At 41.3% G+C, this 27,775-nt stretch overlaps 3 protein-coding genes across 6 annotated transcripts; all 3 read right to left on the bottom strand.

Moving 5' to 3' along the window:
• Positions 1 to 474: 474 nt before the first annotated feature.
• LOC101163120 (katanin p60 ATPase-containing subunit A-like 1) lies at positions 475 to 12,967 on the bottom strand. 4 transcript variants are annotated; one of them, XM_011489320.3, is made up of 11 exons: positions 12,845 to 12,967; positions 12,281 to 12,455; positions 10,087 to 10,247; positions 7,714 to 7,879; positions 7,513 to 7,637; positions 7,329 to 7,434; positions 4,936 to 5,094; positions 4,729 to 4,855; positions 3,508 to 3,642; positions 2,890 to 3,016; positions 475 to 1,329 (listed from the first exon to the last, which is right to left on the bottom strand). In XM_011489320.3, the coding sequence occupies exons 2-11, from the start codon at positions 12,440 to 12,442 to the stop codon at positions 1,131 to 1,133; spliced, it is 1,467 nt and encodes a 488-aa protein (XP_011487622.1). In that variant the 5' UTR covers positions 12,443 to 12,455; positions 12,845 to 12,967; the 3' UTR covers positions 475 to 1,130. The 4 variants fall into 4 exon arrangements, with proteins under 4 accessions (XP_011487622.1, XP_004081510.1, XP_023806567.1 ...); XM_004081462.4 differs by having other exon boundaries at positions 7,513 to 7,634; positions 12,845 to 12,966; XM_023950799.1 differs by having other exon boundaries at positions 12,849 to 12,963.
• A 964-nt stretch (positions 12,968 to 13,931) lies between these two features.
• LOC101162878 (ras-related protein Rab-33B) lies at positions 13,932 to 21,091 on the bottom strand. Its single transcript, XM_004081461.4, has 2 exons — positions 20,797 to 21,091; positions 13,932 to 15,049 (listed from the first exon to the last, which is right to left on the bottom strand). Exons 1-2 carry the CDS (start codon positions 21,052 to 21,054, stop codon positions 14,606 to 14,608), a joined length of 702 nt encoding a protein of 233 aa, XP_004081509.1. The 5' UTR covers positions 21,055 to 21,091; the 3' UTR covers positions 13,932 to 14,605.
• Positions 21,092 to 21,424: 333 nt separating this feature from the next.
• LOC101169820 (kelch repeat and BTB domain-containing protein 7) lies at positions 21,425 to 26,250 on the bottom strand. The gene has a single exon (XM_004081569.4). It carries the CDS (start codon positions 25,938 to 25,940, stop codon positions 24,084 to 24,086), a length of 1,857 nt encoding a protein of 618 aa, XP_004081617.1. The 5' UTR covers positions 25,941 to 26,250; the 3' UTR covers positions 21,425 to 24,083.
• Positions 26,251 to 27,775: the final 1,525 nt, after the last annotated feature.

The raw sequence follows: 27,775 nt of genomic DNA, 5'->3' as shown, positions 1-27,775 counted from the left end.
TCATTGAAGAAAAAAGGTTCAGAACACTGACTAGTGGGTCTAGATGACCCAACTCCCAATATTAAAGTGACTAGGATAGTACAAGGGTTACAGTGTAGAATTGCAAATACATGTCATGTTCTACAACAATGTTGTCAGGTTTATATTTGATAGCAAAAGGAGAAAAAAAGATAAAAATGCATCAAAGTCATAATCATAGAAAATCTAACTCGGCTTTCTTTCATTTTTAATAAAGAAAAACCTGTATTTTATTTTAAAAAGGAATTTGTATTAACTGCTTTAAAAGTAAAGGAAGCTGAAATTGTTACGTATAGAAAATAAATATAACACTTCTGTGATTACATTTGAAATAATTAAAAGCTACATTTGATAAACTATTGGATTAATGGGCACATAAATATAAATACAGTACTTTTCTAAAGGATAAAGTGGAACTTTGCAGCTCTTTTTTCCAGGATTCTCTATGAACCAAAATGAGCAGAAGACGAAATCATGTTTTTAATTTAATGACAAAACATTTAGGTTAGTATTCAAAATTTAACTTATAACTAGTTCACATGTCAGGGGTTCACATTAGTCAAACCAACAGCACTAAAAACAAAAAGCAAATGTTAACACCAACAAAAACATTTCATTTTAATGACAGACACTGCTCTAAAATTCAAGTGTGTTAGATAATTAAGAAAATACATTCAAGGTGTTGACATTAGCTTTATTAATGCTTTTAAAATTATGCATAGACTGACATCCAAACATTAGTTACAGTGTTACACTCCAATTTATGAGAGGCAGAAATCCAGGAATATCCTCAGTGTGGAGTCTCTGTTTACAGAGGACGGTCATCCAAATGCTTCTGAATGTTCGTCAGCTTTGTGAAAACAAGCATTGCTTCACGCAAACGGAAACATGACGTTGAAGCCTCTGCCTGTGAGTCTTCTGATGCCAGATATTCTTGGTCGATGCCTTCCAGGCCCTTAAGGTCAGCCATCAATAGATGATTGGCCCCTCCGTATGTGACATTCAAGGGGGAGAACATGTAAAAGAGGAAGACATCCACTGACGGTCTGCGCAGATGCGTCTTCCTGCTCGCATGAATTGCTCGCTTGCTGAATTCCTTTTCCCGCAATACTCTAAACGGACCCAAACTCGGCCATCCATGCTTCGTATTTTTCCAGGTCAGCAGCAGAAACGGACTTTGAGATCTTCTTGAGAGTTTCGTTAAAGTCCTCCATGGTGACGGGCATCTGCAGCTCATCTTTGGACAGGGCTCGTATCTCTTCAGGACTCAGGCCATGGATGCGGCGACGCATGGCCATCATGGAGGCATCTCTGAGTAAGAGGCAGAAATGGACAACAACTTTTATCTCTAAACTGTTAAATTCTATTTTTAAAGCCCCACTCTGATCATCTTTTGATTTACTGTAAAAGCGTTCCGAGTTGCCTTTTTTAGCCAAATAAAAAAAAAAAAAACAGAACAGTTTCCTAGAACACAGTTTATGCAGATCGGCAAGATCAGAAATTCACCTGTTGCCACGGAAGTAAGCCTCTACTGATTTCCCAGCATTGCTTTGGTTACACGCTCTCCCGCTAACTTCCAGCCCCTCACAACCCCAAGCAAACAATAGATGTGCAACAAAAACGGCAAGCAATAGCTGAGCTACTCCAGATGCCAGCTCTGTCGAGTAAAAACAAAGACGTTCACGGATCTAGTCTTCTAAAAGTGGAGCAGAGCAGGGAGCTTGTGGCACCCCCAGCGTACTTTCTATGTCAAAAATACGCCCTTATTCAAACCAGATTACTTTTCCGTCTGGTCCTGATTCGCAATGATTTGAATTAAGCAATACTCAGAAATGCAATTTTAAACATAATTTTTCTAATATATGTCCCCCATCATCAGAAAAATGCCATAAGAAAACATTAGAAATGCCCAAAACATGATTTTCATTGGAGTGGGTCTTTAAGGTAAAAATCCTTCAGTCTCAAGGCCTGTTCACACCGGGACGAATTTCGCCGGCGATTTTCGCCGACGTTTAGCGCCTCGTGACTAAACAAAGGGCACCAATGTGAGTGTGCACACCGAGGCGAAAAAACGCCAAGCGCCAAAGCGTCAAAAAAAAAAACGCCTCGGGTTTGTTTGTTTTTTTTCGACGCGTTGCGTCGAAATCTATTCGACCAATGAGAATGGCGCTTTTGCACACGTGTCTGGAGCTTCTGAAGTTACAGTAAAACACAACTTGGGGGCGCTCAAACACAAAACTGCCTTGCTGAGCACACATACCAGCGAAGAAGTTAGACGCCAAGTAGCGTCAACACTGCCGCGAAGAAATAATGACGGACATTCTTAAATATCCACTTACCAAGTACCAGTTGGAGCAACTGATGCTTGAAATATTCATGTTTTCTTTGTATGATTCTGACAAGCGCGTAAATACTTGCTCTCTTCTTCTGAGTGAAAAGCGACTTTAAGAATCGTAAAGTTGCGCAGCGCCACCTTGTGTACAGGAGTATTTCTATTTACATTATGCGCCATCTAATGTCAGGGAATGAAACTGCATGTTCGCTCGGCTCACAGTCAGCGAAAATCGCCTGGGTGTGAACACAAAAAACGTGGCGAAAAACGCTGGCGATAACGCCTGGCGAATATTCGTCCCGGTGTGTACGGGCCTTCAGTCCTAACAATATGCCAGTTTGTGTTGTAGTTACTAACAAGAAAAATGACCATAAATAGGTGACTCAAAGTGTTTATATATAGATCTGAGATCATTCTTTCCACTGAACATTTCCAATTTAGTCTGATATAAAAGGAGACAGAGAAGTTGTAGGGTAACATACTGCTTCAGAAATCAAACACTAAAAATGGAAAGAGTGCGATCAACGTCAGCGACAGACCTGCAAACGTTGGTGATGTCTGCTCCTGAGTAGCCCTCGATCTTCTGGGCGATGAGGTCCAGTTCCACATCAGGGGCCAGCTCCACCTCTTTCAGGTTGATCTTTAAAAGCTCCACACGGCCCACAGCTGCACGCACAGACAAGCACAATCAAAGCACTGATCACAAGTCCAAAATCTGAGCAAGACATGAAACTGATTGATACTGTTAAATGTAAAATTGAAATTGTGATGCAGATTTCATACAGACAATTCAGCAGCTAAAATGAGCTCAGATTAATATATAATATATTGAGATAATATTGTGTTCCTACTGAACTTTCATAATGCCACAATTCCATGTATGTAAATATTTTATCTAATTTTCTTTCTACCTTTATTGTAATAGTTCTTATGTTTTTATTGTCCAGATTTTTACGCATTTCTGGTTAAGCTCTATGCTAGGTCTATGTCATGGTGCTCTGAAGGCTTTTTTTAAAATGCCCCTTGTGAACCAATAAGGTTTATTGACTTGAATGGAATCCTTTTTTATTGTTTTCCCACAATATTAGATAATAAATTGTTTTATTTGTGTCTTAAAAATCTGGTTTTGTTCAAATTCCCTTGCAGAAGGGGGTCACCTGTTGGCAGGGGGATGTAGATGCGTTTCTCTAGTCGCCTCCGTAACGCCTCATCAATATCCCAGGGGAAGTTTGTAGCAGCGAGGACCATCACCATTTTGGAAGGGTCATCGTTCTCCTGGGCTCCTCCCACTCCTGCATTCAGCACGGACACAGTTAAAGCAGAACCTCTAGTGTCAGTGAAAGCATACGGAGTGGATTCAGTTTTAATTCAAAACTTCCTGATTCAACCGACATTGAGACCCAATATCAGTTTTTGTTTTGTATGAAATATGAATTTTACATAATTACTCGTTTAAACTAGACAAAGGCATGACTCTTCATAATAATTCCTTATGTTAAAAACGTAAGAAAAAAAATGAGCAAAAAAAGGCCCAAAAAATACTAGTTAAAAGAAAATCCAATTAATGATTAATTGATACTGATGTTTAAAAATAGAGATCAATTTGATGCTGATTACTATAATTTATTTTTAAAGACCCAGCTGGAAATTTTTGCTGCAGCATTTATGCCTTAGAGTATTTTTACTAATTCATTCTTAACCCTTGTGCTATCTTAGATGACCCCACCCTTACATTGACGTGTTCTCCCTACCATGACAAAGGTGGATAAAGGTGGAAAGATTTCATGTAATCCATGGAAACCAGTGAAGATCACAAATCATTGGAGGAAAATGTTCAGCGCAAGTCACAGGAATTGTATGAATTCTGTCTTCACATTAATTGATCAATTTTAATAATTCCATTATTGCTAAAGTCCCACTCCAAGCACCTGTTGTTTTAAAAGTATTCCGCTTACACACTCTCCTGCTAACTTACAAACCCTCACACCCTGAACTAACGTTACCGCTGCAACAAAAATAGCGAGCAATATTGGAGTTATCCAGCCGTACAGTTCCGATCTATATTCCAGCTCAGACGAGGAAAACAAAGACGTATTTGAAATCTACTTGTCTGCAAGTGGATGCATCAGAATAGAGCAGAGCTCATGGTCTGTCGATTATAGCTTCGACGTCACAACGACAAGCTTTTTCTAGCTGTATTTTCTGCTCCTGATTCACAACAATTTGAGTAAAGAAATACTTAAAAACGTTTTCATCTTATTTATCTTTATACATGTCCTCTATTGTGAGAAAAATGCTACAAGAACTTACTAAAAACACCAGAAGCACAATTTTTTTCAGAGTGGGTCTATAAACTACAATTCCTCTGCTCCACTAACCGTCCATCTGAACCAGAAGTTCTGATTTGACCCGGCGACTGGCTTCGTGCTCATCAGATGTTCCTCTCCTGCCGCAGATGGAGTCGATCTCATCTATGAAAATAGTTGCTGGCGCATAAAACCTGGCCTACAAAAAGGGGAACAGGAGGTTTTTTTCAACAACATCGGGTTGCTTACATCAGGAGCCCACTGATGGCGCCCACTCACCATTTCAAACAGCAGTCGAACAAGTTTTTCAGACTCGCCCCTGTATTTGGAGGTGAGGGTGGAGGAGGAAACATTGAAGAATGTTGTCCCGCACTCTGTGGCCACAGCCTTGGCTAGCATGGTCTTACCGGTCCCCGGTGGCCCAATCATTAACACTCCCTAAGAAAATAGGTAGACAATTAAAAAATGTTGAAAAACTGCTAAATTAGAAATTAGATACAAACAGATGTCACCAAGGATGTTTAAGCATAAGAGAACTATAAAGAGAGCAACATGTTTCTAAGGATGTGCAGAGAAAAGCCCAATTTATGACTACATCAATGCAAGCTTCCTGAAAACTATCATCACTGCCAACTTCAAGGCTAATTTTGCTGCGTCTGATTTGTGTCTGTTGCTATGGCGATTACATAAAACACAGCGGAATGATCAGTGATTCAGACTAACTTGGAGCCAAACTGCAGATGGAGTCTCAGCAAGAGGGTTAGGAGTGGCCATGCAGTGATAAACAGATGTGAAGCTGGACCTAAACGTAACGCACATGAAGTGACCTTTTCCCCAAACAAACTTAGTAGTTTTTCATTTCACTGCAGTCTGGGAAAAAAAAAATGAATGTAAAGTCTAATTAAGGTCAGATGTGAATAAAAAGAAAAAAAGATGAGCATGAGAATGTCACAGTTATGCAATGTGCAATGTTAGCTGCTTTAAAAAACTGTCTCATGAGTTGGAGCTTGTGGGAAAGCGGGGTCACATGAGGAAGTTCAACAAAGGATGTTAAGAAATGGATAGAGAAAAGGCCTGCTCTATTATATGGATAAGAAAATATCATTCAAGTAAGGAATAATGCCCAACGAGGTGTCCATTATCAGAAATTAACGAGGCGTCATCCATTCATTTCTGATAATAGACACCATATTGGTCATTATCCCACTTATATGGTCACATACAAAAGATAACTATTAAATCAATTATTAGTACTTTAATCTTGTTATTTTTAACATTTTAATAGTTTAGGGGACCATTTATTATGAGGCGTGATGCGTTGTCATGGTGATGGCTCCTGCAGCTCGCTCTGCTGTGGCTGCCGAGTGAGGACTAACCAGCAGAGGAAAGTAGTATAAATGCTAAACGTTGTGTGAAGGGACCCAAAGCCTCGTTTCTGAGGGAAAGTTCACCTCTTCGCGCTCGTTTTTGACCAGATGATGAAGCAAAAGTTTGTTGTAAAGAAACAAAGTCCATGAGTAGTTTTCCTATATCACTTTTATTGAATTCAATATTAACTCTGTTCATTAAATCTGTATTAACAAACAATTACATTTTCCAATTACCGTATTTTCCAGACTATAAGTCGCCCTTTTTTTCATAGTTTGGCAAGGGGTGCGACTTATTTTCCGCAGCGACTTATATTAGAAATAAATTGAAATAAATACGTTGTTAACCCTCCTGTTATGTTCATTTGTGAGGAACAGAGATGATGTTCCTGGGTCAATTTGATGTATGAGGTATGTTAAGTGTTAAGAGTATGTTAAGTGACTCAGAAAATCAGAAAACTTTTTTTTACAGTATGATCTTGAAGGCTAACAACATAATATTCTATTTTCCAATGATTTCATAGATTCAGAAATGCAATAAAAATGACAACTGTTTCTACAAATACAGGATGAAAACAGAGTATTATTTGGCTAATGATGCTTCATGAAAGGGATAAATAAATAAGTATGAGAAAGAATTACTGTGAAATTGAGATAAACAGTCTGCTATGATTGTCATATGAGGCTGTGCAAGTTAATAGTTCTTGGTCTCAGATTTTGTCAAATAAATTTCCCGTCAAAATGCGATTTATAGTCCAGTGCAGCTTATCTGTGTTTTTTTTCTACTTTATAATGCATTTTTGGGCTGGTGCGACTTATACTCCGCAGCGACTTATAGTCCGGAAAATACGGTACTAATAAAAAATTATTTATAAAAAACATATTTTCTCTGTGTCAAGGAATAAGATAGCAGGACACAAAGACAGGGAACGAACTATTTAAAATTAAAGGCAGCATTAATGTTAAATGGTCATCAAGTTAGTAGAGATTCTGTCATGTCCATCATAGAGACATTTGAAGGACTCCTTGAAGTGAATTCATGTGCGTTTTGTTGTCCGCCATTCTGGGAGTCAAGCAAAAGTGTCCATTATCATTTTTTAATGAACCAAATGTTCCTCCGGACCGTGGTATGAATGACATTCAAAGTTTCAAACCGCTCTGAAGCAGTCATTTCATTTACCTGCTTGACCTAAAACTGTTTTTATGATATGATTATCATAAAAACAGTTAGAGTGAAATGATCTCCTTGTGAACACACAGCTGCATATGTTAAACGATGCGTTTGGGATCATGCGTTTTGTGTACCTTCCAAGGCCGGCGAATGCCCTTAAAGAAGTCTGGCATCCACATAGGTAGCACCACCGCCTCCCTCAGCAGCTTCTTAGCATCTTCAAGATCAGCAATGTCCTCCCTGTGGTTTATAAGAGGAAAACGTTCAGCAGTGCAGAGATCTGCATCAGAAAAACATCAAACACACTGCTGTCCTTACCAGTGTATATTTGGGTTACGGGACACGATATCTCTCTCCAGTGACTCCACTAAGTTGCTGTCATATCCTGTTCCATCAAATCTCTTTTGTTCCACATCTCCTTGTGGGTCAACCTTTTTTCCCTGCTTGAAAAGTACATTGGGAAACATGATGGGTTTGGTTTTGTGAGGTGGGTACCAATCAGCTGCTTTTAATCTAGACCTTGTCGTCTTTGGTTTTTGAGCTTCGGGCTTCTTTGTTTGCTGGCCGCTCGGCTTTAGGATTGGTCGGACCCCGTCCACCTGGTGCAAAGCCTCTCTGCAAACCAGGAGACTCCTTCCGCTGCTGCTTCGCTGCACTGCTGGGCCGCTTTATTGCAACAGGATTCCTATAAAAGACACAGGAATGAGGTATCAAGCTACGTTCCCACCAGGCATGTGATGCGCGTTCAGGAACGAGCATTCTCGAACGCACACATCCCTTGTGCTATCTTGTGGGGTCAAGAAGACCCCACCCTTACATTGATGTGTTCTTCCTACCATGACAAAGGTGGATAAAATTGGAGAGGATTTCATGTAATCCATGGACACCAGTAAAGATAAAAAAGGAGTGAATATAAAAAAAGGTTCCGTGCACTGTCCAGTGGGGTCTAGATGACCCCACTGGACAGTGCACTGACCCTTTTATTTATTTATTTTTTTCTTCTTTTTTTACTTGTTCTGTCCATCAGCTGAGCAAACAGATTAGAGCTGAAGGCTTTTTGTGTTGGACAGGTTTTACTATCTCAAAAAGAGGTTATATAGCTTCAAAAAACTAGAGTGTAGATTTGTATAAACCCCTTTATGTTGTATTATTTTTTATTTATTTGTTACATTTAGTGTGTGTGGGGAGGGGGGGGGTGGAAGAGAGTAAAAGGAAAAGAGATGAAAAAGTGGGGGATACAAGTACTGATTTGAATAAGTTATTATTTTAAGCTGTAACAATTATACCAGATCTGCTGGAAAGACAAATATTACATCAAAGGTGAAATTCTGACACTAAGATGAGTGGAAAACATCTGACCCTTTTTTTAACGTGCCTTGGAGGTACGTTAACGTTGGGAGTGGGGTCATCTGGACCCCACAAGATAGCTCAAGGGATATAGACTTATTCACACTGGTCTCTTACTACCCGATACTAGTGCAAGTCTGCCACCTACAGTTGGAAGAAGTTTGGTGCGAAATGTGTAAGGCTACGTTCACACTGCAGGGCTTAATGCTCAATTCCGATTTTTTGAAAAAGTTCGATTTTTTTGCAAGGCCGTTCCCATTTCTAATTAAATGCGAACTTTTGTGATCTCCTGTGTGACCGTGAAATGACCCAGAAGTGACCCGCATGCGCAGAAGAGGACTCAACGGTGAACGACGTCACTCGCTGTTTGCGGAAGTAGCTAACCACAGAAGTAGTCATTGATTCATTTACTTTTGTTGTAGTTGTTGTTTTTCAATTTTAAATTGTTTTTTGTTCCTGAACAGTTGTTTGTTTTTGTTCTTGGTGTGAACTTCATTAGTTATTTCTGTATTTTGAAAAAATTTGTAATGTTTTTTTACAGTTTACATGTTTTGCAGACCGCATGTTTTTTACACTTTTGCAGCTGTATTTCTTTAATATTTATTTCTTTATTTAATAAGAATCTCATTTTTGATAATAATTTTTCATAATAATTTTAGTAATATTTTTAATTATCTAATATAAATGTAATTTGTGATGTCCTTTATTGATGTTATATTATATAGATTATTTCTGAATGTCATGTTGATGCCACAGATAAATGAAATTTCCCCATTGTGGGATTAATAAAGTCATCTATCTATCTATCTATCTATCTATCTATCTATCTATCTATCTATCTATCTATCTATCTATCTATCTATCTATCTATCTATCTATCTATCTAACGTTAACAATGGATGTCAACAACAGTGTTGTCAACAGTGGAGCTCTTTTTGCATTATTACATTTATTTTCACAAAGGAGCAAGCACAATTAGAATTTTCTCATTTTGAGAAGGCATTGGAGCCAGGATCGTCTGTACTCACTGTTGTGGAATGGGGAAATAAATCCTTCATTACGTAGCAAAGCAGAGAAAGAAAAATCTAGAATACATAAAGAATGGGTGGCAAAGGATTTGAAACTAAACAGCTATGTAAACGTTAAAAAAGTCCACTAAGGGTTGAATTTGTTCATGGAGCAACATAAAAAGTCTGATAAATCCATTTGTAATCTGCTCCAGAATGATGAAAGCACCAGGGTGACCACAGATGAATTGAAGTGGGTCAGGGCTCAGATTAACATTGTACTTCTTTGAGGGGGTTTTTTTGGCCAGCAATTTATATTGACCAAAAGAGAGAAAAGAAATGTCATTTTTTGTTCCATATAATAAAAAACATTTTTTTCCATAATGGTACCTCTTGAACATTGTCACGTTACCTTTTAGGAGGCGGATTGAACATCTCAATCAGAAGAAACCAACATTTACCAGGGGTCTGAAACATTTAAAGCTCTGTGCGAGAAATTAGCCCGAATTATCTCAGAACTGGCAACACAAACACACACCTGTGCTCTGCAGGGATGGGTGGGGGCCAAACTGTTGGATCCCCAGGGAGCTCTTCTGGATGAGGAACAAAGACGTCCATTGGCTTTTCAGACTTGAAACTATCAAGGGTTCCCATGATGCCTTTCACCTGCTCACACTCCTCGGCTAGTACCTGCTTCACCTGGTAGAGGAAGAAGAGGACTGTAAATGTACACAAGTGATGAAAAAAAACTTCAAAACATTTTTACTTAAAGTTTCCGACACTCCAGAGCTTAAAAGTTATCCAAACACAGAATCTAACTTCAGTCTCTTCAAAAGAACTTCCTTTATTGTGGTCATAAAAATTATCTTAAAACGTCTGAGCTAAAACCGTTCATGCACTTTTTACAACCATGCACTTGTTTGAAGGTTGGTCTTTTAAAAAAAGCTGATGTCCTAAAGTAGGGCTGCCCAACCTGGATCTAGCTGATGAAGTTGTCTCCTCATTCTGATTGGCTGAACACATCTGATCCAGGTAACCAGAAGCAAGGCACACAGGTTGAGCTGGTTAACTGGTAGGCTGGTAGGATTGAGAAGCCCCGTCCTTATGCTTTTCAGTTGGGTCCACTAGTTTAGTTTAGTTTATACTTAAAAACCTTTACAAGCTTCTCTCCAGGTTTTTTATTGTCCTTGCGGCCATCTGAAAATCTCATGACTGAAACAGGAGTGGCTCGATAACATTCCATGACTGTTATGTTGACTTCTGGGTATGTGTCTTTGCCCTCTTAAAATTTAGCTACTATAAAATGAATAGAAATTTTCTGACAGATCCGCTTGATTTCCTTGGAATATAAAAGGAAATATATTGTATTTTGTTTACAGTGAAGATTAATCAATTTGTCAATTTGAGTTATTTATAACAATAAAAGAGGAACTGATAACCGTGTCCAGTTTTAGCTGTTACTGTCTTTATTGGTAAACTAAAGCCAATTTCATAGCTTTGTTGTTGTCTTAAAACAATTTATTGATAGAAAAAACAAAACTGCCCTTTCAGAGCACAGACAAAAAGCCTGTTTTCTCAACCACAAAAATCTGGTAATCAGATTACTCCCTCCCCCAACTATCTCAGTGTGAGTTTACTTGTTTTTTATGTTTTAGTTTTGTTGTTCTCTTATTGTTAATCTGTTTTTGAAGGACATGTGCTTAATTTTAATTTTTTACATGTAATGGGTGCAGTGGCTTCCCCACTACTCTATTGTGGACTATTTTCCCACCACTTCTGGGTCTGTAGCGGTCTGCGGGTCCATCGTTTACAGAATCTATTGTTGCTTGGCAACAACAAAAAAAGAAAACAAAAAGGAGAGGATGAGGAGTCCTTCAGAGTTTCCAGGACTCTTAAAAAGTTTTTATGACGGCGTTGTTGCATCTGCCCTCTCCTACGGTGTGACCTGCTACTGGGGTGGTGGGGGTGGTGTTTGCACTGACAAGAACAGGAAGATGATCGACAGACAGGTTAGAAGATCCAGCTCCGGGTCTGGGATGTCCCCTACAGTCTGTGACTGTGGTGCATGAAAGGATGACGTTACGGGAACTGGAATCCATCATGTGCGATCCTCTTCATCATCATCCTCTGCATGACATCATTGGTGCACGGTGGAGCTCCTTCAGTCAGAGACTTGAACACCTCTCGGCAGGAAGAAGCTTTCTTCCTGTCAGCTATTAGACTCTACAACGCCTAATAAATGCACTGAAGAAACCAGTTTATTCAAAAACATTGGTAACCTTCAATCTATAATCTGTTTTTATTTAGAGTTTGTGTATTCTCAAGTTAAGACTCAAATGTTCTGTTACATCTGAGCTTTGGTAAATGCAGTTATGCCGACCTCAGAGTTTTCCATGAGGATGCATAGGTCTGCAAAATAGGTCACAATAATTTATTTTATTTTTAATTCCCTAATGTTTTCAGATATAAATAAAAAAATAAGTAGGTATACAAGCTAGAAGAATTCAGATTATAGATGAGAAATCTAGCTGTGGTAATCAGATTTCTCATAATCAGATGGCAGACAGTCAGATAAAGACAATCAGATTATCCAGATTACACAATCACTTAAATCAGTCAAGACATCAGACATTTATTATTTTGCTCTGACTGTATAGTTGCTCTTAAACATTTGTAATAAATGAGAAACATTTAGGTAAAATAAAGAGGTTTTTAAACAGAAGTGGGCTCACCTGATGCCATTTGACTTTGAGAGCAGGGTCTCTGAGGGACTGACAGTGCTTGTGGATCTGCTGCAGGACGCCCTGGTAGTACACCGCAGAGGTGTCATAGTTTCCCAGCAGAGCGTACTCCCGAGCCTTTTTGGCGTTGTCACAGATTTCGGCCAAGTTCATGTTGAATGAGCAGCTACAGAGAGATATAGCACACGGACTTTGAACACACAGCGGTTCCGACCATAAACGGGATATTTCCAGCAGTAATTAAAGTTCGTCTTAACGGTGAGGGTAAGCCAGCAGCCTACGAACGAAGTGGAGCTCAAACACCTGCTCGTCGTTATGCTTAGCTTGCTCATGTGAAGGATTTATTCAAAACAGCTTTTTTGTTTCCGGCCATGCTCTTATCTAATCGATGCTAGCTATTTTTGCTAGCTTACTGCTGTAACTGCTAACAGAGAACCGCGCATCCCTAATCCTCTGAGTATTTTAACATTTATGTTTAAACACAACAACTGCCAGCCGAAAACATAACTATGTACATTTTTAAATAAATGTTTTTTTACGGGAAAATCCTCATACCTACATGAATATTGCTTGCTTGGGGAGGGTTTTCTGTCCGATGAACGGGGCTCGGTGTTACCATGGCCGCAAAGACGCCAGTTGAGGAATACAGACTTCTCATCTTGATGCCTTCACTGACACGTGGAAAGCTGCTAAATAACACTATTAAGCCTTCGTTGTATCAATTTATTATTGTTAAATAAAAAAAACGGTACAGAAAACCTTAAACGAATGATTAAACATTAAAAATGTTTAATGTGATTTTTTTAAAATACGCAGATTAATGTTAAGCGGAGGATAGCTAATAGCGATACACTGTGTGCAAATATACGTGAGTTCTTGAATGCATCAGCAGAGCTCATTGTAAGCCGAAATTGGAAATTGAGGTAAATTAAAATAGCTTTAGCCTTTAAATAAAGGAGTAAAAATGTCTCAGCTTTACTTTAATTTAAAGCTACACAAATGTACACACACACACACAGATAAAAGAAATGCCGTTTTCCCCATTGGGAATTAATTGGAAACTTTAACAGCAACTATTTCTCCATTGGTAATTTCATATTAGAAATTTTTGTTAATAGACTTACATTAAAATGGTGCTTTTAGGGTTTTTTACATGTTCCTGTGGCATTTCTAATGAACTGAAACCGCTCCGCATATCTAATTTTAATTTCCATACCTAAACTTTTTCTGAAAAGCATAAACAGTCTAGTATTTTTACCTATTCCATTAATACCTGAAGGCCCTCTATGACCAGGTGCTGCTGCTCGTCCATTAAGTGACGTCGTCTGTTCAAGGGTGTTAGAAAAATGAACTTGGAATGACTGACTGGCTTAATCAGCTTTTTATACTCACTGAATGTTATCATTTAAAAGGTTTTTCTGTTCAATTTTTTTCCAGATTTGTCCCCAATAAGTAAGACACACTGTAAACGGTGAGACCATGATGTAGATGTAGAAAAGACATAATTGTGTCTATCACCCCAATTCAAATTTTTCACTTTTACACAATGTCCCCAAGTATATTTATTTGAAGTGGATCAGTGTAGCTTCCTGAAACACTTCCAATTTCCAAACAAACCAGTAAAGAAATTCTAATGACAAAGTACAGATGTGAGCATTTTATTGATTTGCAGGTTTATACTGACTGCTCCCAACACAGCTGAAAGGTCTTCAAATCACACATGATTTCATCGTTGAGGAAACGGTTTTCTGAACTTCAAGTGACACAGATTTGACATTCAAACATGCAGTCCAAATGAACTGTGTGGATTTGCATTTAACCAAACACGCCAGCTAAATTTCATCACTTGGGTTATTGGGTTTAATGTGTGCAAAAAAAGCTAAGTAATAGCACCAACATTCATGCAATAGTCATCCCAAGAACTGGAAGAAAAAAATCACAAAGATTTTAAAGAATGTTCTCATTTTTTCAAAGTTTCAGTCCTTTTTTCCCTGTGTTTTAAGTTTTTCTCTTCGCGTAAAGTCTTTAAACAAATAAGGCATTAGTATGTGGATATGGAAGAGTCCAGTATTGGAGCAATCACAGCAAACCCATTGCTAAATATTAATCTTAGGTGCAAATGCTTGCGATAATTCTGGTTTGATATTGTGCAAACTCGTGCACCAAGGGCCCCACATCAGCAAAGAAACATTAAAATCAACATAAAGTCTTTCTAAAAAGTCGTGTTTTTGTTTAAACCATTATGACTGTTTTAATCCAGCACTGCTGGAGGATGTAGCCCCTATAGTGAGTCCATTCAGTGAGGCGGCGCTGACCTCAGCATTGACAGAGCCCCTCCTCCTGCTCTCTCTGGCTCAGTTGCCTGGCGCCGCTCTCACTCAGCTGCTTTAGTCTCAGAGGTTTGTGGCTCTTCAGCCTGTACGCTAAGGTCAGGAAGATGGCATCCACATGCTCCTTCTCAGACGGCTCCTTGGCCGAGGTCTCAAATAGCGGGTAGTTGTAACTGTCAGCGAGAAGCTGGGCGGACGATGCGGGCACCTCCCGCTGCTCCCTCAGGTCACACTTGTTTCCCACAATGACGCGGGGCACCAGCGGCCCCACCAAGTGGCGACTGCACTCCTCGATCCACTCAGGGATGCTTTCGAAGGAGGGGAGGCTGGTGACGTCGTAAACAAAGATGACGGCGTGGACGCTGCGGTAGTAGTGCTCCACCATGCTCTTCCGGAAACGCTCCTGACCCGCTGTGTCCCAAATCTGCAACTGGAGGAGAAACACAACCAGACCAAACATTAGGATTTGAACCGCGACACCGCGCCCCCTGGTGGTTCGTCACCGCGGTGATGAAAAATTCGACACCGTCACAGCTCTACTGGCTAGGCCACTCCAAGACCTTGAAATGCTTCTTATGAAGCCACTCCTTCGTTACCCGAGTAGTGTGTCTGGTATTGTTGTCATGCTGAAAGACCCAGCCACGTTTCATTTTCAATGTCCTTGATGATCAAAGGAGGTTTTCACTCAAAATCTGACGATATATGGACCCATTAATTCTTTCCTTTAGACGGATTAGTTGCCCTGATCCCTTTGCTAAAAAACATCCCCAAAGCATGATGTTACCACCCCCATGCTTTACAGTAGTACTCCCAACCCTCTTCTGGATCATCCAAATGCTCTCTAGCAATCTTTAGATGTGCCTGCGCATGAACACTCTCTCTCTCTCTCTCTCTCTCTCTCTCTCTCTCTCTCTCTCTCTCTCTCTCTCTCTCTCTCTCTCTCTCTCTCTCTCCTCTCTCTCTCTCTCTCTCTCTCTCTCTCTCTCTCTCTCTCTCTCTCTCTCTCTCTCTCTCTCTCTCTCTCTCTCTCTCTCTCTCTCTCTCTCTCTCTCTCTCTCTCTCTCTCTCTCTCTCTCTCTCTCTCTCTCTCTCTCTCTCTCTCTCTCTCTCTCTCTCTCTCTCTCTCTCTCTCTCTCTCTCTCTCTCTCTCTCCCTCTCTCTCTCTCTCTCCCTCTCTCTCTCTCTCTCTCTCTCTCTCTCTCTATGTTGTGATGATTTTGACCTCACCGGATGAGATCTTGTGGGGAGCCCCAGATGAAGTGGTCTTGTATGTCTTCCATTTCCTAATAATTGCTCCCACAGAGGATTTCTTCACACCAAGCTGCTTACCTATTGCAGATTCAAACAGGGGTTCAACTAGTTACCATTAATACAGGTTACTAGTGGAGGACAGAAGAAGACGTTACAGGTCTGTGAGTGCAGAAATCTTGCCCAAATACTTATTTTCCACCATAATTTACAAATAAATTCTTTAAAAATCAGACTAGGAGATTTTTCCTGACTATTTTTTTTACATTTTGTCTCTCATAGTTGACATATATCCATGACGGAAATTACAGGCCTCTCTTCCATCTTTTTAAGTGGAAGAACTTGCCCAATTCGTGCTGCACGATATGAGGAAAACTCGCGATATGCGATATTATTGATCCATATTGCGATGACGATAGAACTTGCGATAAATGAACTAGCAAAAACAGCAAAAACATTTCCATTTCACTGCAAAAGTTTAATTTGAATAAAAGTCAAAATACCTTAAATTATTCTCCAAATGACCCTCGTCTAATTAGAAGGGCAACATGTAACATAAGAGGTAACTGTAATTTTTTACATGATCACAATATGTTTGATAAATTTAACACAAAAAGACTAACAATATATTTATGTTTTCTGTAGCTACACAAAAAGTGAACATGTTGAAGTTTTATTAGTTTTTCTTTTGTCTAATCAAAAATGAAGTCTTTGAAAACTTTAACAAATATGTTTTATTTCTTTTTAGATGATTAAATTGTTTCATTTTAGTTTAATTGTGTCTGTTGGCCACTTCACCTTAATCCTGTTTCTTAAATGTTGGTATTACTTCTTCTTCTTAAGTTTAACATATAAAATAATCCAGATGTTATTACAAAAGTGTTTCAGTTAGAAAGATGACTTTGGACCAAACTCTGGGATGTTCGGGTGTTAATAAACACAAACCTTTGAAGGAGAACTAAACTGTTGACCTCTGATTTCATCAAGAAGATTTAAAAACTGTTTCATGTGTGTTTGTTGCTGTTTCAAGACGTGTAACAGGGAAGACTCATTTTACGCTGAGACGCTGTCACTTTAACAGGATGCATCATGGGAGATGTAGTGCGAACACTCTCTGAGCTTCATGGTTTTGTTCACTTGTTCCACGGTCTGACATCGGATCCCGCGGAAAGCTACACCACTAAAGATGAGCTTTAGCTGATATTTTTGTTAGAACTGAAGCGAGTTTATGAGCAGAATCAGAACAAGGAAGTGAAGACTTTAACCACTTCTGATTGGTCAGACTGATGACATGTGATTAAGCCTCCAAGAATGATTGGTGGAGACAGTTGAATGGGTGGGACTTTTCCAAAAACGTCTGAAGCTACGGCTAAAACGCTGTACCGTCATTCTTATCAAAATGTCTTTAATAGAATCAAAGAAACACAAAGAAAAAGGTATTCTTTTTTTTTTTTTAAACTTGACCCGTCCAACAGCTAGGCAAACAGATGAGAGCTGAGGGCCTCTTGTGTTGGACATATTTTATTTTAACAAGAGGGGTTATTAATCTTCAGACAAACCAAAGGTATGTCTGAATAAACCCCTTTTGTAATTGAGGCCAAACTTTATTAATTTCAATCATGTTTGAAAATCTTTGGTGTTGGACCGGACGGAAAAGGAAAGAGGGGAAAAAGAGAGAGGGACGTTAGAGAGAGGGGGGGGTAGGAGGGTGATAAAGGAGGGGAAGGGGGGTAAGACCATGAAGCAGCATAGAGCAGACAGGCTTACTGGTTGTTTATCATTACAGTACGGTTCAAATGTAGTACAAAAAGGGCGGGGCCTGTTCACAAACGCATACCTATGCCTTAAAACCAACTAGTGTGAAATCTTTCATTCATTCAATCATGCAAACTATTAGTGCAAAGGTGAGCTAACACCTGTGTTCAGGTGAGTGTTTATGTTCTTCTAAAATGGATGGTGGAATGTGAAAAGAAGGAGGAGGAGCGCCCAGCCACCCCCACACCCAGACCCCCGCCGCAGCAGCAGCGGCAGCCGGAATTCCCCCAACGCCACACAGGAACAGGCAGAGAACAATCGCCCCCCGGGCGACCAAGACCGCCACCCAGGCCAGAGCCAGCAGGACCGCCGCGAGGCCCCCAGAGCCAGAGAGCAGGGAGGCGCGGAGGGAAAGAGAGCGCCGCCCCAGCCCAGCCAGGAAAGCAGCCCCCCCGCCGCGCCGGAAGAGCCCAACGCAGGGCCCCACCGGAGAGGGACGCCCACAGCCCCAGACGAGCACCCCACCACCACCCAGGAGTTCCGGGCATCCCCCCGCCCCGACCCCAGGTACGAGCCAGGACCCCCCAAGGGAGACCCGCTCCGCACCCCAGGCAGCCACCCACCCGACCCACGGTTGGTCCAGGTAGGAGCAAGGCAGGGGCCCGCCGCCCCCGCCCAGGAGGGGGGAACCCCGGGGAAAAAAGGGCGGCCCACAAGGGATGTTATAAATATGGCCCGACCAGGCTCGGCCATGTTGGAAGTTTGGCGGGGCCCAGCGCCCAGGGGCAAGGACCAGGACCCACCCCCAAGGGACACGAACACCCCCGGCTCAGGTGTAATATGAACCCCCCCACCGTGCGGAGAGAGCACCGCCGGGCCCAGGGAGCCGGCACCCAAGGGACACGGCCGCCATCGCCAAGGGGCCCACACCCCCCACCAGGGAAGGGGTAGGGGACAGATGGACCCAGGTCCCACCGTCCTTGTAAAATGTGTGTGCGTGTATGGGTGTTTGACAGGGAGTGTGTGTGCATGTGTGTGTGTTTATGTTTGAGTGTATATATTGAAGGGGGAGGGGTGTGTGTACTAAGGGGGGTGCAGTTAAAATTGGCGAGTAGGGCACTAAGGGGACATCTCCTGATTACTCACAGTGATGTCCCCTCACCCTCCACACCAAGGGGCCCTAAATGTCTAAGGTGCGGTTAAAATTGGCGGGTAGGGTGCCAGGAGGACATCAGCTGCTTGCTTGCAGTGATGTCCAAGCACCCCCCCTACCAAGGACCCTACATGTCTAAGGTGCAAATAAAACCGAAAGAGGGGGGGCCCACTCCATACGGCAACCATAGGAGGGGGGGGGGGCACTGCCAAGTAGCCCCCCCCCCCAAGGCGCATCGCAGGCTAGGCCCCCCACCCCCTCACCCTAATATGAGGTTATATGAGGAAGGGGGTAAGTTGGGGACAGCTGGTAGACTGTCCCCTGGTGGTCAAACAGCCGTCCCCCAGCCCCCCCCCCCAGCAAAGGGGCCAGGGCCACCCAGCCCAAGGGCCCCACCCCCGGAGGCGCCGACACCCCAGGCCCGGCACCACCCACCCCACACAGAGAGAGAGGAGCCAGAAAGTGTCGCCCCCCCCGGAGCAAGCCCAGGCCCCCACCCCCAGACGCCAGCCCTAGAGGAGCTCTGGTCAGGCCTCGACGGGACCGAGGAGGCCAACCGGCCGAGGCAACCACCGATTGCCTCAGCGGAGACCCCGACCCGTTAGCCCCCCCGACCCGTACCAATAATGGGCCCCCCCTCCCCCCCAGAAAAAGGTATTTTATGATCTTTCATATTCCTAACTACTCTGTGTTTTATCAGGGCCTGTTTGGATGAACAAAGAGCCGATATCCTGGAGATGGTAAATGTTTTTAGATCAGTTAATGAGGGCAATTTCTCACGGCACACCTGACCATATTCACGGCGCACACTGGTTGAAAACATTGTTATAATGTTCATTCCTCACAAAAAGAAATGTAGAGCAATGCGAACAGCCCCTTCCCAGGAAGAGTCTGTGATGCCAGCACCGCCCCCACACACTTTCTCCTCAGAGTTAGCAATGATCGGCAAAGCAGTTTCCTTTTGGATGCACAATATCCACATCCCTCTTTGCAAAACTTTGGATGTAGTTTGTTTTCGTGGGAGAAACGCAGTCACGCTGCCGAGGCCGACTCTAGGATGACGTCATGAAATGTCCGGCACCCAAACGAAGCAAAAGGCGGAGCCTCAGAGATCAAGTCGTCTTCCTTCCAGGTAGGAAAATTGCTCGCAAAAAATAACTAATGATAATATAATAAAAAATAAATAATAAGTTTTAAAAAATTGTATGCTAAAGGTAATATATTATTATATACATGGATATTTTTTTGCTAGAAAAGGCTTAGGAATAGCATGATATAGGTCTTTTAATTAATTTGTCATGCAACCGGGGAGGCAGGGCTAGAGAAGGGGAGACAAAAAGCACAGCCACTCAGTCAGTTGAGGCTGGGTCAAAAGGGAATGGAGAGCGCCTGCAGGCCATAACTCTAATTCTAATGAAGATTTGCAAAATGCAAACATAAATTATTTTAAATTCAAAGAAAAAAAAAACACAAAAAAGTTGTTTATTTGAAAGAATACTAGAGGAATGTGTATTTTTGCAGCAAAAAAACTAATACAAAAATATAATCCCAGACAGACTAACTGGAATTAGCAAACGGGGAGGCAGCAGGCAGGCCTCAGGGATTCAGGGAAGTGAATATTTTAAGACCAAGCAGCAAAAGCAGGATATTTTCCCCTCTAATATTTCTACATTTGTAACATATTTGAGATCCAAGCATAAAATTGAACAAGAGTGTTAAATATGCAAAAACATGCAAAATAAAAATAAAAAATAAGACAGCCCCCAGGAGGGGGAAAACTAATCGCATAACTGAGAAAGTAACAGGACTTTGGTGATAAACAGTTGCAAACGTTACACTGCACCTTTGAGCATGAATCTCCATTCAACTTTTTATGCTTTTGTCTTTATTGATATCCCCTTTGTGGGTCAGGCCAGCTGTTTGTTTTCCTAAAGTACAGACTTGCACAGCGTTACTCTAGACAAATCTCGTACATTAATGGATAAAATACGAATATGTGTTGTTGCTAAAGGTCTTCTCACCTTGATGCTCTCTCCATCCAGCTCTACCGTCCTCTCCCTGAAGTCCACCCCGATAGTTGCCTCTGGGTTCGTGAGGAAAGCGCCGCCGCAGAACCGATAAGTCAGACACGTCTTCCCCACGTTGGAATCCCCTATGACTATGATTTTAAAGATCCGAGCTCGAGTGGGGCCGTAGTCGTGCTGGGAAGAAAGCTCGACAGAGTCCGTCAGACCGAAAACGGTGTCAAATTCTTCCTCAGCTTTGTTTTCTGTTGCCATTTCTCAACATCTCGCGGCTTGAACGTGATCGTGGAGTTGAAATATCGCGATAACGATCAGTATAAGTAGAGAAGACACCACTAGATGTCGCTAAAGACAAGCTTCTGTCATACATTTCAAATCTGAGGATTTGCAGCAATCGACAAAATCTGAAGAATTTAAAGAATCAAGGAGAAATTACACATATTTTTGTGTTGGCAACTAAACAGTTAATTTACCATAAACATTTTCTATGTTTTATAATACTGTAATTGAACTATTATCTTATTCCTGCATAAAAACGTTCTCATTATGGCTCACCTGTGGACTTCATGTAAACAAATTGTAAATAATGGAGCAAAAAGTAAAATACTGGTTTTTCCACACCACACAAAGCTTAAATTGCATCTTTTTAATAATAAAAAAAAAGAATAGAATAACATATCCAACAAGCAAATCAAATAGATAAAATATTATTTTGTTTCATACTTTAAATTATGTAATACAGAAGATGACAAAACATTTAAATGAAGGGATTTTTGTTTCAAAGTAGCATTTGACTCACTTTTTAACATTAATTTCACCAAAATAACATGTTAAGCAATGTTTACTGCAAAACTCTGAGACAAATCCCCAATAAGAATAAAAGGTTATTTTTTTGCACATCAGGTTCTTAACATTCACAGAATAAATTACCATCATCTCATTTCATCATTAAGGTTAAATATAAGGTGGCACCACAACAGAAATAAAATAAAACAAAAACCAAAACAAAATAGCCGGCCTAAACACCTATTTGTACATCCATCCATTTTCTGAACCCGTTTGTACATAAATACAACAGAAAATAAATAATTCCTCCTTTTTCTTTTGGATGCACACATTTATCTGCAGCTGCACACAAACATCCAGAGGTCAGGAGTTTTGCAAACTGCACAAGAATGTAGAGTTTAAGTTCAGCTGAGAAAAAAAAAGAAAACTGAGCAAACATACTTTTCAAATCTTGAGTTTAAATTTCAAAAAGGATTTAAAGGGGGAAAACAATATTCACTAAAAACAATGTTTATTAAATACGACGTACTGCCTAACGGTACCAAACATCCAAAAAGAAACCCATTCAAGAAAAGAAAAGAGGCTTATGCCGAAGCCCAAACCTGAGAGTTCCCCAGTGTAGCTTCACGTCACACCATGATGTGAAATGATTTAGGGAGCCCTGGATATGACATTTAAAAACATTTACACTGAATTCACTCAAATTGAATATTTGTGGCCATAAAACAGCAGTTTGTGGCCACATTTGATTTCTATTAGCATTTTGAGGCAGAAATTGGCTTTTTGGGCACAAAAATTATTGTTAGGGGCCTCAAATAGCATTTTATTAGCTTTTTGGGGCTCAAATTAACCTTTTAACAGCTTTTCAGGGCACAAATTAGCATTTTGTTTGCATTTTAAGGGAACAAATTAGCATTATCTTAGCATTATGAGAGCACTTATTCACATACTGTAAATAAAATTTGTAATCTTTTTATACAAATTTGCATTTTATTAGCATTTAAAGCACACAAATTAGTATTTTTTGCACAGCAATGAGCATTTTAAAGCAGAAATTAGCATATTATGTTCATAAATTAGTATTTTGTGGCCACAACTTAGTTGTTTGTAGACACAACATAGTAGTTTATGCCTAGAAATTAGTATTTTGTGTGCATTAATCCACAACATACCAATTTGTGCCACAAAATGCCAATTAAAAATTTCAGGTCAGCATTTTTTTTTTTTTTTACAAATGTCATGTCTGGGGCTCCGTAAATTTTGCCGCACAAACATATGAGTACACAACAAACAGCTTCTGCACAATTCCAAACACTGATTAAAGTTTTAAAGCATTCCTGACTCAAGTCCATGACTTCTTTTATGCGACAAACGTTTTTTCATGTTCGTTCTTTGAGATTCTGTCTCGCAGCTTAACCTAACAAAGTTCATGGTTTCCTACAGCATTTCACAGCAATTCAAGTTTTTTCTGGAAAATATTCAGACTTTGAATCTAATAGAGAACAATGGCCTTCATTAATGATCGCTTTTTGCTGTAAAATGTGTTTTTATAACCAGCATTTTTAATTAGAAAAGTATAATAAGCACTCTGAGCTCTCAATGGATGCTTCGTCTCAAAACTTAATATTTACAATAAATGTATGATGCATCATAGTTACTCTGTCACCTTCCATCTGAAGAACTTACATCTACCTGAAGTCGACAGTCATCAGCATTTTAAGAGTTTGAAGAATTAAGATTAAAAATACTGAAAAGAAATGTAATGACTAACGAAATATACAAGTAATGCTGATTTTTCAAAATAAAAGTTTGGCTTAATCTGGAATGAAATTGTTGAGGTTGAGATGTTTATAATACTGAAAATTCAGCTTTTATGAAATCGCTTCCGCACTTTTGAGAAAAAGCTGTTTCCATCTCTGATTAGCTCGTCCTTTATCTGCAAGAAATGACAGACATTCGGCTCTTTAAAAGGGATTTTACTGCTGTTTTAGGTTTTCTTTTCAAAATAAAAGAATGTTCTAGTTGGTCATTTAAGTAAAAAGCCCAGAATTTAGTGAGTTTAGCATCAGTAAGTCAAAACAATGTAGGTAGTTTCCTCCCATTTCTTATGATTTATTGTGACATGGCGCGTTGGGACAGGAAATCTAATGTCATAGGATGTCTGGGAGGAAAATATGGATATTGGTGGGACCAGATTTACCAGATGTGATGGGAAAATCTCCCATTTTTCCAGCCTGTAACACCTACTCTTCCTCCCTGAAGTCTTTTTTGTTTCCTTTATTTAACCTGGTGCACAGACCATATCTTGAGGGATGCTCCTCAAGAAGTACCCTGGAGATTGCCATGATAAAGCTGAAGTAAAGCAAAGGCCTTATTGGTACCATCTGTGGTAGGATTCAAAGTTTCTGGCAGTCACAAGCTGGTGTCTTTAAAGTACTTAAAAGTATTGTCATCCCATCAGAAAGACTTGGTAAGTAATTTAATTTCCTTTTTTTTTTTTACCAGTTCTCATCTGAGAAAGAGCTCGAGCTGCCAGAATCTGAGTCTGGATCTGTCAGCCCGTCCAGGTCCCAGTCGGCGCTGGAGCCGCTATCATCCTCCTCCTCGGTGGAGAAGCTGTGAGCAGAGCCCAGACACGCTGGGTACACGCGTGTGGACACACACACGGGTCCTAGCGTGGACACATACACCGCCATGATGTTCTTCCACGCGTCCCTCTCGGGGTCGTACTCGTGGATCAGGACTCTGTTCTTGTTGTGCTGCAGCAGAGTCTGGGTGAGGAGAAGCAGCTTGCTGCTGTGCTGGATCACCTGGTAGTTCAACGCCCGGCTGTCGATGGGGATGTCCCCCAGCCTCCTCCACTCCCCCCTGGTGGGGCTGTAGGCTTTCACCACCGGGATGTCGCAGACGCAGACGATCTGCTCCTGGAAGACGCAGGCCTTGTGAAGCTTGTCCCTTCTCAGCGAACCGCAGTGCCGCCAACGGTTCCTTTTCGGGTCGTAGCAAAGCATCCTCCTTTTATTTACCACGTACAGCTGCTCGTTCAGGGCAACTACCTGCATTTTACCCAAAGAGTGAGGCAAAGGGGCAACGAAGGTCCACTGGTTTCTCTGTATGCTGTAACACTCCACCTCCTTCAGTCTGGCGTCGGTCACCGGATTCCTTCCTCCGATCAGGTAGACGTGGCCGTTGAGGTAGCCCATCCCGGAGTGGATCCTCCCCAGAGGCCGCTCCGCCAACTCCTGCCAGCTGTTCAGGACAGGGTTGTACAACCAGAAGTGTCTGGAGAAGTGCGAAGCCAGGTACAGGTTGTTCTCAGGTGTGGCACAAGCGATTAAGGACTCCATGGTGGATCGCTTGTAATCCTGGCCGTTGAGATCCTGTAAAGGAGGATTCATGAAGTACAGGTCCTCTGAGTACGGGTCGCAGCACATGATGTTGTCGTTGGGGAGGCCGAAGAAGAGGATCATCTCCTTCGCGCTCATGCCGACTCTACATTTTGGTGAATCGCAGGCTGGGGACAGGCAGCCGCCTTCCGTGGACGGGTTGAAGAAGGACGGCAGGTGCTTCTCCACGAAGGGCTTGGTCACCAGATCCTCCAAGTAGCACTTGTCCCTCTCGGTGAAGAGGTTCCAGCGGACGCACTTCAGTGCCTGTAGCGCGTCCTCTTCATGCAGCAGCGCGTTGGCCTCGATCCACTCCAAGGCCGCCGCGCAGACCTTCTTCTCACTGTCCACGTCCAAGATATCCAGAGACAGCAGCTCCTTCAGCTGCTCCAAGCTGAGTTCGCCGAGCTCTCCTCCGTGACACACCTGGCTGAAGTTCCTGGCTATGAACGCCATGGCGTTCTCCTTCAGCTCGGGGTTGTCGTAGGTGTCTGCAAACTTCAGGATCCCAACACAGTTGGAGACCTCCAGCCGGCGCGTCATGAAGCTGGAGCTGGCCTTCCTGATGTACTCCAGCTGGAGCATGTTGGCCGCTGCGTACAGCCTCTGGACGTTGCTCTCCGTGATGGTCACCCTGCCCGTGTAGCAGTAATCCACGATCACGGACATGGACTCGGAGTCCACGCCGCGGATGACCACTCTGTCCTGCATGGACTCGTTCAGCCCCCCGGTGAACATGCTCTTAAAGTAGGGGCTGGCGGCGGACAACACGTTGCGGCTGCACAGGAACAGCTGTCCGGTTCTGGTCGCTTCTGGCTCCGGGGTTTCCTCCTCACACTCCACGGCGATGGTCACGTCCCCCAGCAGGCGCGAGTCGTACAGCAGCTTCAGCTCCCTCATCAGAGCCCGAGCGTGGCCCACGTCCTCCAGAACCTCCGGCCCCGAGAAGCAGCTCAGAACCGAAGCCATAGCGGCAAACGACGTACAGTCTGAACGCCGGGGGGATCACACGACGGGCCTCCGCGCAGACACGGACACATCCGCCTGGAGCTCAAACCGCTCGGATTAAACCCATTACCAGCGCCTAACAGCTGCGGCGACGGTCCAAAACACTCCGGTTCTACTGGTTCTCAAAGCGAACATATTATCCGGTACGAACCGCGGATCATCCAGTCACCAGAACCTGGAGGTTAGTCATCAGACCGGTGACAGTTTTCATTGATTCCGTTTGTTTTGAGCGTGGAGGAACTCGGACAAAAAAAGATAGAGCGCAGGTGCCGCCGCACTTCCGGGAGAGAATGACAAAATAAAAGAGGTTTTGTCTGACGATAAAACAAACAAACCTAAAAAACGAACAAAAAACCATTAAAATAAACCAGAAGTGTATTGGAAAACAAATTATTTACATTCTGAATAAATTAATGCAAAGAGCGGTTTACCGAAAACACAAACGTAGAATAAAAACTGAAACACAAGTAAAGCAAATGATTACATTTGGAAAAAAAAAGTTAGGTTTTTTTTTTTTTATAATTTAAAAAAGTAATCAATAGAAAACTAAAATGTTTGGAATAAAACAAGTGCAAAAAAGCAGTTATTATAACATACAAAACTCAACCATCCTAATAATTTTTCCTTCTGCAAGACAAGAAAAACAGTGAGTGGTGTTGTTTCTCCATGTTCAGAATGAAGAGGAGTGACTATTTCTCTTTCCCCTTCAATGACCTACTTCTAAAAGTAAAAGAAGAATTGGGCCCACCAACCCATTGTGACATGGAAAGAGATAATTGTCTGAAAACTAAGATTCATGTAGTTTTTTTTCCTCTGCCACATTAGTTTATATGTTCAGAATATAGACATAAGTCTTGAGCTATCGGATTTAGAAGATGATCAACATATTTAAATTTTTGTATTTGTTTAGATGCGGTTTAAATAAAACCTTTATTTTGAAGGCAGTAATTTATGGCTTCCGCTTTGGCTCTGATCGCTCTCACAACCTTGCTAAGCAAAGGATTAGCCCTTTTCATTGGTCTGTAAAAAAAATGGGTCATCAAAGTTTGGTTGCTCTGCTGAAGCCAGTAACTGTAACAAATTAATCTGCCTTAGGCTAAAAGTACATAATAGTAAGTAATATTCTGTTAGAACGGCTTTACATTTAATTAAAGGTAGTATTTAACATTTGAGGTCAATTTAGAAGTCAACGGTTTAACATTTTTTCCAGAAAGAAAGAACAAAAAAGAGAAAATGGATGAAAAGCTACTACAATGTGGCAAAAAGCGACTAATAAAGAGGTCAAAAGGAAAAACTACAATGAATGCAATAAAAACAGATAAACACAAAACAATAAAAAGGCATCAACCTTTTTCTAGACACCATAATAGTTTAAAATAGGAATCAACATGGAAATTACAAACAAAAAATCTTTATATATTGAATATGAAAAAACAAACAAACCTATTTTTAATATCTCATACCACAACTTTTGCTTCTGGAATTTCAAAACTGATAGAAAGCTGATGTTTGCATTGACTTTAAGTCTCAGGAAACAACTTTGAACTTTTAAATCATATTTTGCCTCATTTGGAAAATTCGTTGCCCAATTCTAAGCTAAATGAGCCATTTTCAATCAAATGAACAATGTCATTAAATGAATTCTTTTCATCCATGAGGTAAACAGTTGTTGATGTTGTCTTCTAAATACACTTGAGGAGTCACATTATCTGAAATGAAAGATTAATGAGAGTCAGTTGATTTTTAGATGCAAACGTGTCACAGCATTAGGAGTTTTTTGCTGAATGCTCTTCCTG

Source organism: Oryzias latipes, chromosome 21, assembly GCF_002234675.1.
Source record: "Oryzias latipes chromosome 21, ASM223467v1".
Lineage (NCBI taxonomy): Eukaryota > Metazoa > Chordata > Actinopteri > Beloniformes > Adrianichthyidae > Oryzias > Oryzias latipes.
The sequence above is the reverse complement of the archived record's forward strand: the minus strand, read 5'-3'. Positions and strand labels throughout refer to the sequence as shown.